This window comes from Phascolarctos cinereus, unplaced genomic scaffold (genome assembly GCF_003287225.1).
Source record: "Phascolarctos cinereus isolate Bilbo 61053 unplaced genomic scaffold, phaCin_HiC Scaffold_2;HRSCAF=192, whole genome shotgun sequence".
Taxonomy (NCBI): Eukaryota; Metazoa; Chordata; class Mammalia; order Diprotodontia; family Phascolarctidae; genus Phascolarctos; species Phascolarctos cinereus.
Genome location: NW_027555625.1, coordinates 174,709,979 through 174,722,645, shown reverse-complemented (window position 1 = coordinate 174,722,645; position 12,667 = coordinate 174,709,979). Strand labels below are relative to the sequence as shown.

The 12,667-nt window shown below is 33.7% G+C and overlaps 1 protein-coding gene across 7 annotated transcripts in view; it reads left to right on the top strand.

Moving 5' to 3' along the window:
- The window catches only part of MCM8 (minichromosome maintenance 8 homologous recombination repair factor), a 57,159-nt gene that overhangs the window by 12,509 nt on the left and 31,983 nt on the right, over window positions 1–12,667 (top strand). For all 7 annotated transcript variants that reach the window (XR_002324324.2, XR_002324325.2, XM_020985533.2 and 4 more), the window contains exons 9-13: window positions 2,224–2,309; window positions 5,894–6,045; window positions 6,311–6,506; window positions 9,100–9,130; window positions 9,701–9,841. Coding sequence is in view for 5 of the 7 variants with exons in the window: in XM_020985533.2 (XP_020841192.1) it covers window positions 2,224–2,309; window positions 5,894–6,045; window positions 6,311–6,506; window positions 9,100–9,130; window positions 9,701–9,841 (606 nt within the window). In the remaining 2 variants the exon portion in view is untranslated. The remainder of the gene's footprint in view (window positions 1–2,223; window positions 2,310–5,893; window positions 6,046–6,310; window positions 6,507–9,099; window positions 9,131–9,700; window positions 9,842–12,667) is intronic.

Sequence of the window (12,667 nt, the reverse complement as noted above, 5' to 3'; positions counted from 1 at the left end):
GAAGAATTGAGTATGACTTCTAGGTTGTGAATATGGGTGACTGTACTTTCAAAACAAATAAGGAATTTAGGAGGGTAGGTTTAGAGGGAAAGATAATAAGGCCTGTTTTGGACATGCTGAGATTGAGATGTCCACATTTTTTCTTCCCTTCCCCCTCTCTCTTTCCCTCTCATGTATATATACATGCACAGACACACATACATGTATACACACATGTGTGTATATATACACTTATATAAAATAGGAACTGGATTTGTGGCCTCATTGGTATAGGCGATAACCAGGTGAGGAAATTCTTTCTACTTCTGCAAGCTCTCTGTGATTTATAGTCTTAGAGGCCTACCTAGATCTTGAGAAGGCAAATAACTTGCCCAGGGTCACACCGCCTGTGGGTAAAGATATAACACAGTATGCAAGCAGTCATTTTGGAAAATATGTGTGTATATATATGTATGTGTGTGTATATATATGTATGTATGTATGTATACACACACACACATACACACAAATATGTATACACACACAAATGGACACCTGGCCTTCCCATTTCTGCAGTTGCCATGTCAACTATCATTTCAAAATCTAAAGCTTTTAGAGAATCTATAGCTTTAGAAGTGGAAGAAGGGAAAAATCTTTGAAAAATAAGAGAAACTTATTGGAGCAGATCTTAGGCAGGACTGGCCTGCCTTTGCCTACCTACCTTCCAAGCATCTTCTTCCACAGTGCCTAAAGATTTTCATTTCACTTTTTGTTACCAAGTTAACAATTTCAATACCACCAGTTACAGCTCTTACCATTTGACCATTTAATATGAATTGGACCAATCAGTTTGTTTTTCTTCTAGCACAAAAGTTCTTAACCTAAGGTCTGTGGACTTGCTTTTTAATATTTTGATAACTGTATTTCAATATAATTGATTTCGTATGCAATCATTTTATTTTATTTATTTAAAAACATCACTCTGAAAAGGGCTCCATAGGTTTCATCAGACTGCCAAAGGCATTTTCAGCGTTAAAAATAAGGTTAAGAATCCCTATTTGAGGCTTAGCTGAGATAATGGAAGGAGAAGTGTGTTGTCATTTTAGATTCTGGAGCACTTTAGAATACAGGACTGGGTTGATGCTATAGTGAGAGACTTATAGCGAGGACCACATAAGGGCACATGAGAAGAAGAGTACCAGGTTGCAGAAGAGAGGAGAGGTACAGAAATGAAGATAGAAAAATGCCAAAAATACCAAAATGTAACCTGTTTCAAAAATTTTTCTAGGACTAATCTTAGACTTAGAATAAAGGATTTCTTCTGCTAACCCTCTTCCATGGACTGAATGACCCCCTGATCCCAAGACCTTGAACTCAAATTAGTATTGTTAGCTATATCATCATCTAGCTAGCCTATGCATCTAACTACCTTTTAGAATATTGTTTCTATTGGAAAGTATGTTCCAAGTAATAAAAGAGATTGACTCATGAACTTTCAGAAAACATCCTGTTCATAAGCTGGGGACAAATGAATAGTAAGGCACAAATTAAATAGAATAATCAAGAGCAAAAAGTTAGTGACACTAATCATGACTAGTATACTAAAGTCCAGGGGTGGGAAACCTGCGACCTTGAGGCCACATGTGGCCACAGGTTCCCCACCCCTGTATACTCTAGTTTATACTTTATATGGAATGCTCTATACAGTATAAAACTATAGTCTATATTATAAAAGGTAGAATTTATACTGGATAAGTCAGATGGATAGATGATGGGTAGAATGGATTGATGATGGGTAGAATATACAGATAGTTGGAGACAAAGGGAGGAAGGGCATTCCTAGTTGAGAAGACAGTCTTAGAGGTAGGAATGAATGTATTATGTGATAGGGAATGGTAAGGTGACTTACCTAATATGTTGGTAAGTAATTTGACTATGTTTTATATCTCCTCCACAGCACTCTGTGTCTAGTAAGTGCTTAATAAGATAGTGGGATTAAAAGTAGGGGAAATGGCTACTAGGCAGAATGAAGGCAGATTATGGATTGCTTGACACCTAGATAGCATTTAGATTTTATAACGTAGGGAACTGCAAACCATTGTAGCCATTGTTGTATCAAACTCTGATACTAGTAAGGTGCCAAATTGTTAATCAAAAAAGTTAAATGAGACATTTTCATTTATATTTTTCTAAGGAACTCATTTAAGTCTAGCAAAATATGACTTTGAATACATTCTGTTCCAGTGCCCTGTGCCTGTATGCCATGGGAAAACATTCACTGCTCTCCGAAGTTCTCCTCTCACAGTTACCGTGGATTGGCAGTCTATTAAGTAAGTAACAACAAAAATAGATCATAGGTTTCTTGAAAACCCTATAGCGCTACTGGCAGTCCCCGGACCACTTGTGGCACACCAAAGCATTTTGGGCGGCCAACAAAAAATGTAGTGGAAAATGTCCTCTACGTTTTTCGCAGCCTGCCCGAAATCCTTTGGCATACCTGCACAATCTGCCTTAAAGTGATATATGCATGTGTTATTATTACCATAATTATAATAAAATTTGTTATATGTAGTCCAACAGAGGTTAAAAACATTGATCAATAAATGTAATGCACAAGTTTTATGTGATGAAGGGTTTGATGAAACATATGTTGTATCTTATTGTAATTATTCATCAAACAAGGTCATAGGCCATAGAGGAAGTATTACAAAGGAACCCTGCATAATCACTATTATCAAATTTCTTTAGGTGAATTCACAACCAGTAAAAGAGAAATGAAATTATTAGGAACTAATCCGTCCAATTATATACTAATAAAACTGACAGTCTAAGTGAAATGTATGAATATCTACAAAAATATAAATTGCCCAAATATGTCCTTGATACCTAAACCAAGGAAAGTCAAAGCAGGGAAAAAGAACCAGAGACTAATGTCCCTAATGAAAATTGATGTAAAAATTTTAAATAAAATATTAGCAAAGAGGTTACAGCAATACATCACAAAGATTATGCATTGTGACCAAGCTGGATTTAAACCAGAAATGCAAGTATATTTCATTATTAGAACTATAAACATAATTGGTCATTTTAATAGCAAGAACAATAAAAATCATATGATTATATCAGTAGATATAGAAAAGGCTTTTGATAAAATACAAAACTCATTCCTATTCAGAAAAAAAATTCTGGAAAATATAGAAATAATTGCTTCTTTAATGTGATTAGTATCATGTTTAACAATTGGCCAATGTCATCTATAATGTCTATAATGACAGTATACTAGAAGCCTTTCCAACAAATCAGGGATAAAGTAAGGACATCTATTATTATCATTGCTATTCAATATGGTACCAAATATTGCAATAAAAAATAAAAAAAAAATCAAGGCAATAAGCATAGGTGAAGAGGAAAACAAAATTATCGCTTTTTCCAAATGGTATGATGGCTTAGAGAATCCTAGAGTCATCTAAAAAAATTTATTGATACAATTAACTTTAGCAAAGTTTTGCAGAATATGAAATTAAGCCATATGAAATATCAGCATTTTTATATCTTACTAACATAATCTAGCATAAAGAGAAAAAATTCCATTAAAAATTTACTACAGAAAGCATAAAATACTTGGGAATCTACCTGATGAGACATTCACAAGAACTCTATGGACATAACTACAAAACACTCTTTCTAGAAATAAAAGCAGCTCTAAATAGAGAAATAGTGATTTCTCATGAGTAATCAGTTAATATAATAAAAATGACAATGCCACCTGAGTTAGTTCATTTATATAATGTCATTCCAGTCCAACTACCAAAAGATTACTTTGTGGAGTGCAACAAAATAACAATTAATTTGGGGAAACAAAAGAGCAGGAATATCAAGGGAATTAATGAAAAAAGGAGCAAAGAGGAGAGCCACTAGTACCAGACCTCAAACTACCCTACAAAATACAAGAGCCCAATACCACTTTGGTACTGGGTAAAAAAATAGGTTGGTTACTAGAACAGATTAGGTACACTATATAGAAGCAAATAACCACAGTGGCATAAACCCAAACATCCCAGTTATTTGGGTAGGAACTCACTATTCAATAAAAACTGTTGGTAAAATTTGAAAGCAGTCTGATAGAAACTAGATATAGACCAACAACTCATACCATATACTAAGATAAGCCTCGAATGGATACATGACTTTGATATAAAACATCATAAACAAATTGGAGGAGCAAGGAAGAAATTACCTGTTAGGTCTATGGCTAGGGAAAGAGTTCATGACCAAACGAGAGAGATTGTGTCATAGAAGGTAAAATGGATGGTTTGGATTACATAAAATTTTCAAAAGTCTTTCCACAAACAAAACCAGTGCAACCAATATAAGAAGAGAAGCAGGTAAATGGGAAATTTTTGCAGAAAAGACAAAACATTTTGAAACCTAGGAACTCAGACTGACCAACATTCCAGAAGACTCAAAATGAAACATGGCACCACTTCCTGATAGAGAGGTAATGAACAGTACAGTGTGAGACTTTTTTTTTTAACAACCAATGCAAGAATTTGGTTTTGCTTGGTTTATTTTCTTTATAAGAGAGGTCTTATTTTTGGTTTTGGTTCTGGTTTTTTGCTTTCTCATTGGGAAGGATGGGGAAAGGTGGGACAGGGACAATGCAGATTTGAAAATCTATGGGAGCTGATGAATTCAAGTCAAACAGTGTAGAGAAGGAAAGAGGGCCTAGGATAGATCCCTCTGGGACACCCACAATTAATATGTCTGATCTGGACGAAAATCCTGGATTGAGAAGGAATTGTCAGATAAGAGGAGGACCAGGAGAAAGTAGTGTCAGGAAGACATAGAATAGTATCAAGAAGTGGATAACTGACAGTGTCAGAGGTTGCATAGAAGTCAAGAAAGATCAGGGCAAGATCAAAGGCAGGACTGTCCATCTTTAGGTGTGACTGAAGAGGAGTGGAGGATTAAGTGATGTAAGATGAGTTAGTTGGGAAACTCTGAGATTAGGATGCAAGAGGGAGTATCATTATGTATATTGAGGCCTCCTAGAATAAGGGCAGGAAGTAAGGAGTGGAGGATTGTGAGCCAGGCACTAAATTCTTAGAGGAAAGAAGGGGAGTAACCTAGAGGATGGTAAACAATAGCATTAGGTGGTAGTTATGGATTGAGTGAATTTCAGAGGAGGAGAGATTACTAAATAATGGTGGTAGAGGAAGAACCTTGAGGTAACAGTGAGGAGCAAGGGATATGCCAACTCTTCCACCTCAGCCAGTGAATCAGCTGGACTGTCTTTGTAGCTTCAGCACCTGACAAATAGTAGTCACTTCATAAATTCTTGATTGATTGGAGTAAAGGTCTGGTGAACTGTTTGTCCTCTGCCTCAATAAGTTTAAAAGTCATTACCAGAAGTAATCTCCCCCCAACCCTTTCTGTGTGTGTGTGTCTCTCTCTCTCTAATATATATATCATAATATATATATTATGTAATAATATAATATATACAGATATATAATACATATGTGTATATATGTGTGTGTATATATAAATTTATTTATTTACTTTTTTCTACAATGCCTGAGGAAGCTGGTTTTCTAGGGCATTGCAAATTATTTTAGGGGCTACAGTTAGCATCAGTGGAGGAAGCACCAACATGTATGGTTCTTATATCATACTTATAATTCTAAAATATAGAATTTGCTAAAGTAAGCTTTAGACATACGCTATTTAAATTGGAAAAAGTGCTAAGGAATTATGTTGTTTTTACTACTATATAAAATGTCTAGTTTACCTCCATGTTAAGGGATACTTTAATATTTGGTGACTGAATTTTTAACTTGTAAAGAAGAAAATAAATGTAAAAGAAGAAACTAACTCAGTGTTTCTATGGACTTGTACACTGCTGTCTTTGTAGAATTCAGGAGTTGATGTCAGATGACCAGAGAGAAGCAGGCCGGATTCCTCGAACAATAGAATGTGAGCTTGTTCAAGACCTTGTAGATAGCTGTGTCCCAGGAGACATAGTCACCATTACAGGAATTGTTAAAGTATCAAATACTGAAGAAGGTATACTGTGAATTTTTCTTTTTCTTTTCTTTCTTTTTTTTTGAAGAGCTAGTCTGTCTTATCCTTCAGTAGCTATTCATCTTCTATCCACTTTTTATTAGGGATTGGGATATTTCCAAATCTAATTGTCAAATTCTACATTTTAGACATGGTGTTTATTAGGAAGGCATAACATTTACTTTTATTTGAAGTTCCTTTTGTAGTTCAACATGTCTTTTGATTTTATAACTTGAATAAAGGGGAGATTTTAATTTTCATTTTTCAGGTTCTCGAAATAAGAATGATAAATGCATGTTCCTCTTATACATTGAAGCAAATTCTGTAAGCAATAGCAAAGGACAAAAAACAAAAATTTCTGAAGATGGGGCAAATTATGGAACATCTATGGAATTTTCACTGAAAGATCTTTATGCTATCCAAGAGATTCAGTCTGAAGAAAATCTTTTTAAGCTTATTGTCAAGTATGGATGAGTAGTTATTTTAATGCTTAAGTTAAATGGTTGAAACTCACTATAATATAACAGATCTCTCATTGAACTAATAATTGTGCTTCATTACTATCCTGTCTTGCAGTGTCATTTCCATTTTTGCTGTCTTTCTGAAAGACAGCCTTGTACTTGGAGCCAGCAGAGACCTGGGTTCCAATCCCACTTCTGACAGTAGCTGATATGACTATGGGCAAGGCATTTAACTCTTCTAGATCTCAGTTTCCCCATGTATAAATCAGGGATAATAATACTAGTGCCTATTCCACAGGTTTGTCGTGAAGAACAAATGAGAAAGTGTATGTAAAGCATTTTACAAATCCTAAAGCACTGGATAAATTTCAGCTGTTACTTATACTTTACATTCTGAGAAGTCAGTTGAGCACACAAAGGATTGTTGTTTTAGGAACATAGATACTTTTCTAAGTAGAGTATTCTTTTTATATCCTATTATTCACTTTGATTTTGTGCTTTGGAGTCTTATTACTTCTTTCCTCTGAATTTCAAATATTAATTAGTTAATTCACCATTTTTCATAAATCTATGGCACTGATGGTACACCTAGTATGGAAACTTTCCCCCTCAGAGATGTTAAATGACTGTCAAACCCTGCTAGCAAGTAAATATCACAGGCCAGTTTTGAACTTGGGTCTCCCTAATTCTGAGTACAATACTCTACTATACCACACCTTGCCTTATAGCTCTTCAATTTTTCTTTATTCTTAAACATTTAAAGATGCCACTTTGAATAAGAAAACTACAAAAACTCACAAAAATAGAAATTAGTCTCTGAGCTATAGTTATAGTCATCAGGATACTATTATTATCATGGGAACTAGAAAAATCTAGCTCAGGACCTGAAATATCCTGCAGTTTATTCTCCACTTCTCCCAAACCCCCTCCATATAAATAAACATTTAACACTATATTTCTATGATTCTTCTTAGATCATCATATTTATCTAATGATGAATATTTATTTTTCTTAATTTGATTTTATATAGTTCACATTTATTTAGTATTTTATGTTTAGACATATCAATTATAATTTTATGAGTATTATTGTCCTTTTAAAAATAAAAAAAAATTAGTGTTAGAGAAGATAAATTAATTGCCTAAGACTGTAGAATCATAGATTTAGAACTGGAAAAGAACTTCAAGATGATTATTTCAACCCTTCATTTTCCAGATTAGATAACAGATTTATGAGACTTGCCCAAGGCTATAACAGGTAGTAACAGAGACATGATTTGGACCATATCCTCTGATTCCAAATCCAGTTCTCTTTCTACTGTACCATTCTGTCATGATAGTATATAGAAGGTCATAACTTTTGACATAGATTGATTTTTCCAATATGCAACTTTGCTTTTTTAAGTGAATATGACATTTGTGTGACTTTTTTCCTGTTGTTTTCTTTCAATTCTACATCTTCCTACTCACATTCTTTGAAACTTCAACATGAGCTATGGACTACCATGTTGGATTAAAGTAGGCAATAAATGCTTACAAGTTAAAAAAAAATTGGAAGTGTATATATAATAAAATTTAGTATAAATTGGTACAATTGACATTCTTGGTTTTTATTATAATTATAATACTAGTTGCTAGCATTTATATAGTGTTTTAAGGTTTGTAAAACACTTTATATTTTTTATCTCACTTTATTTTCATAACAACCCTGGGAAATAGGTGATATTATTATCTTCATTTTATAGATGAGGAAACTAAAGGAGGCAGAGATTAAGTAGCTTGCTCAAGTTCACACAGCTAGTAAGAATCTGAGGCAGTATTCTAACATTGGTATTCATGACTCCCAAGTGTAATGTTCAATGTATGGGTTCCCTGTACCACATCGTATATCTTGTTTTTCTAATCGAAACAGGTTGCGTGTTCACTGCTGCATATTTGTACGTAGTTTTGCTTATACAATCCTCCATCTTCAGTTGAAGTATGTCATCTTCAGTATATTGTTATGCATATCCAGTTGATCATTTAATATTCCCTAATAACTTAGCTATCAAAACAGATATGTCAGCATGCACATCATGTTAAATTTCATTTAATATGATACATATGTTCTACAACCAAAAACCAATTTAAAGTCTAGTTCTGGAAAAGGCTTAATAGAGGGCATAGTTCACTTAAGATAATTAAAAGTGCTTATTGAGTGCCTTGACTGTGTATAGACTTGAAATATTGAAATATTCTTCCTTCTTTTAGATTATTATATGTCACTAAGGAAGAATTTTGAGAACTTGTGTCATAGTAAAAGATGTTGAAGTTTTTTTTAGGAATTTTTTTGGGGGGGCAACTAGGTGGCGCATAGACAGAGCACTGGCCCTGAAGTCAAGAGGACCTGAGTTCAAATCTGGCCTAAACCAAACACTTGACACTTATAGCTGTGTGATCCTAGGCAAGTCATTTAACCCCAACTACCTTTAAAAAAAAAAAAAAGGAATTTTTTTTAAATACCAAGTGAAAATTCCTTGATAGATGATAGTTAAGTGAAAAAAAAAAGGATAATGAAGTTTGACAGTATTTCAAACCTAGTTCTTTTTGTTTTTCAGTTCACTTTGCCCTGTAATTTTTGGTCATGAAGTAAGTGTTATATATTGTTTAATTTTGTTCTTATTTTTAAATGAAAATCTGTCTTTGTTTAATAAATGTGACCTCTGAAGAATTTTGAAAATTAGTGTAAAATGGCCAGATATATAAAAATAACGGATTTTAATTTACATGAATTTTTAATTTTAATTATTTCTTATGCAGCTTGTATATAATTTGCTTTGTATATATTTGTTTGCAAGTTAATTCCCCTGTTAGATTGTATGCTCCTTGAGGGCAAGGTCTCTTTTGCCTCTCTTTTGTATACCTAGCACTTAATATGGTGCCAGGCACATAGTAGATGCTTAACAGATGTTTATTGATTGATTTTTTTCCCTCCTTTATGTAGTCACCTGAGTTATTACCTTCACAAATTAATGTTGTGAACTTACAGAGTAGTCTTAGTAGTAGTCACCTTCAGAAAAATTAGGCAGATAGCACATGAGATGAGCTCTTGTTATAATTTCAGAAATACAATTTCAGAAGGAAATAGCAGGTAAAAAGCACTTGTTAAGTCTTTACCTCACTTTTGACCAGTTTTATTTATTTATTTTTTCACCCTAGCTTGTTAAAGCTGGTTTAGCATTAGCACTTTTTGGAGGATGCCAGAAGTATGTGGATGACAAAAATAGAATTCCAGTTCGAGGAGACCCACACATCCTAGTGGTTGGAGATCCAGGATTGGGAAAGAGTCAAATGCTACAAGTAGGTTATCACGCAATACTTAAGAGATTTTACTTGTAATATGCAAGTATAGTTCATAATTATCTTTTAAAACTACTATTTTCCATATGGAATAGAAGCTCTTAATATAGAGATTGAATGGTTAAGACACACATCAAGTGCCACCTACCTTTGCTCATTCCTTCAGTTGTTAATACCTCCTCCCCACCTCCCATCATTTTGTTTATTTTGTACATATCCTGTATTTATCTGTCCCCACTTTTGCAACCCTAGGGGCTAGTACCTAGACACTTTTAATGTTTTTGGTATAAATATATATTTGTTTTATCAGGCTTATTCTGTACATGATAAGCATGTTTGCATAGATGTGATTTGATGTATAATTTAAGATTTGTGTAATAAATCAGAGAGGTAATTCTCTTGTTGGTCCTTCTTTTCAAATTGCAATCCCCAGCCTACCACTGACTATAGATCAAGTAAGTAGATGTCTTGTCATCCATATTCCTTGGTTTAAAATTCCTATCTTCCTTGCCCTGCCCTTGCCTCACTTTTATTATGTGAAGTGAGTTTGCTGATGATGAGACTGAAGTAAAAATCAAAGAAGTACAGTAGCATCACCAACTGGCTTTTAAATTGTAATTGTGACTATAAAAGCTGAGTAGCTACTGAATGTTCAGAGAATTTTAATATCAAAATTTTTATTTACCTGGTCCTTAATTAAAGAGGAGAAATAGCCCAGGGTTTTATATTTTCTTTATATTCTTTATTATACATGTTGTTATAAAAGCTTGACATATAGTAAGCATATGTTTTGTGCTTTTTCTTTCATTCCATTGTGCAGCGTTTTTTTCTATGCTTCCGATTGTGTTCAGTAAGAATAATAATTACCATACAGCTGACAGTATACAATAAAGCTTTAAAGTTTGTAAAGTATTTTACATATTTTATCCTACATAAACTCATTTGATCTCATTTTATCCTCACATAAACTTTGTAAAGTAGATGCTAATATTATCTCCATTTTTTAAATGAGTAAATTGAGCCTTAGATAGGCAAATGACTTACCCAGAGTTATACAACTACCAGATCTGTGAGGTGGTATTCAAACCTTTGTCTTTCTTACTCAAAGTCCAGCATTCTGTCTACAGGACCATACTGCTCTTGAGGCCTGAAATGTTAACCGCTACTTTACCATTATACTTTGACCAAAAGTTTGGCAACAGTTGTAAGCTATTCGTATCATTTTTTACAGATTACTAATTGTACAGATTTTTTTCATATTTTTTCTTTTTTCTTTATAATTTACAAAATTTTCATTCTTCCCAATTCTTTTTTAAAAATCATTCATTATGTGACTATCTATATATAGTAATGATTTGGTTAGCAATCCTGAACAATACCAGTGAAGTTGCTCATATTTTCAGTTTTTATTAGAATCCTTATTTAAAAGAATTGAGGTGAATTTTAATTTAATTTAATTTTTTTTCAAACCTTGGACTTTTGGACATAGTTTCATGTGCTGCATGTTCTTTTGTTTAAAATATTTAGTTTCATTTTAGTCTTTCTAGCTACATTTTTAAAAAAAATTATTTAAGCTGTTTTGACCATTAATATTTTAATTACCACATGCTAGAAAATGTTATATGTTTATGTCAAATTATAGAGCACTCCATTTACTTTTTTTTTCAAGTTGCCTATGTGATGTACTTTAATTGAATGTTCTGCATTAGGCAGGATTATAAATCTCAACAGGAATTCCCTTAGAGTCCTGACTGTCCTGTACATATATTTAGATTCAAGCATTTCTAGAAAGGTTTCTTAGTGGCCTCTCCTAGCAATGTATTTTATAAGACAAGCTTTAGAAATTTAGAGCCTAGCATTGTGCTTTACACAAAGGAGTATATACTTAAAATATTTGTTGAGTTGAATTGAAAAATGACAACTACCACCTTTGTGATTTGAACTTAAACATTAATTTGTTAAATAAATATAGTTATTAAGTATCCACTATATGTAAAGCATGCTTGAGAATACCAAAATAAATAAGACATAGTCCTTTCTGTCATTATGTTTTACAGTCTGATAAAGCAAGTAACAAACACAAATAACTATGTTATGATGTAGAATGTGAAAGTCCAATAAAAGGTACAAATTTATCGGTGAAAAATCATTTAAGTGCTGAATGTGTCAGGCATTGTGCCAGTCGCTGAAGGTGCAAATAAGTGTAAAGTCAGTCTTCTTTAAGAAGTATATGTTCTAATAGAGGAAACAACATATAAAATAACCAGACACCTACAAGAAATACATAGAATAGATGGAAGTTAATATGACTTGGGAAGGTGCTACCAGGTTAGAAGGAGACCAGAAAGGGCCTCCTGCAGTGGCAGGTACTTGAGCTGAATCTTGAATGAAGCCAGGAAAACCAAGAGGTGGAGCTAAAACATTTTAGGCTTGGATACAGCCAATGCAAAGATGTGGAGTCAAGAGATGGCATGTCATGTTTGAGGAACAGTAGGGAAGCCAGTGTAGCTAAAATGTAGAGTGTGTAGAGGTGAATAAAGTAAGAAGACTGGAAGGGCAGGGTGGAACCAGATTATGTAAAGATTTAAGTGTCAAACAGAGGAGTTTATATTTGACTCTGGATGTAAGAGGAAATCACTGGAGCTAATGGAGCAGGGAAATGACATGGTCAGACCTTTAGAAAAGTCACTTTGGCCACTGAGTTGAGGATGTATTGGACTAAGGAAAAACTTGAGGCAAGGAGACCATTTAGAGGCTATTACAATGGTCCAGGTAAGAGGTAACGGGGGCCTGAGCTAGGGTTGTAGCTGTATGAATAGAGAAGGG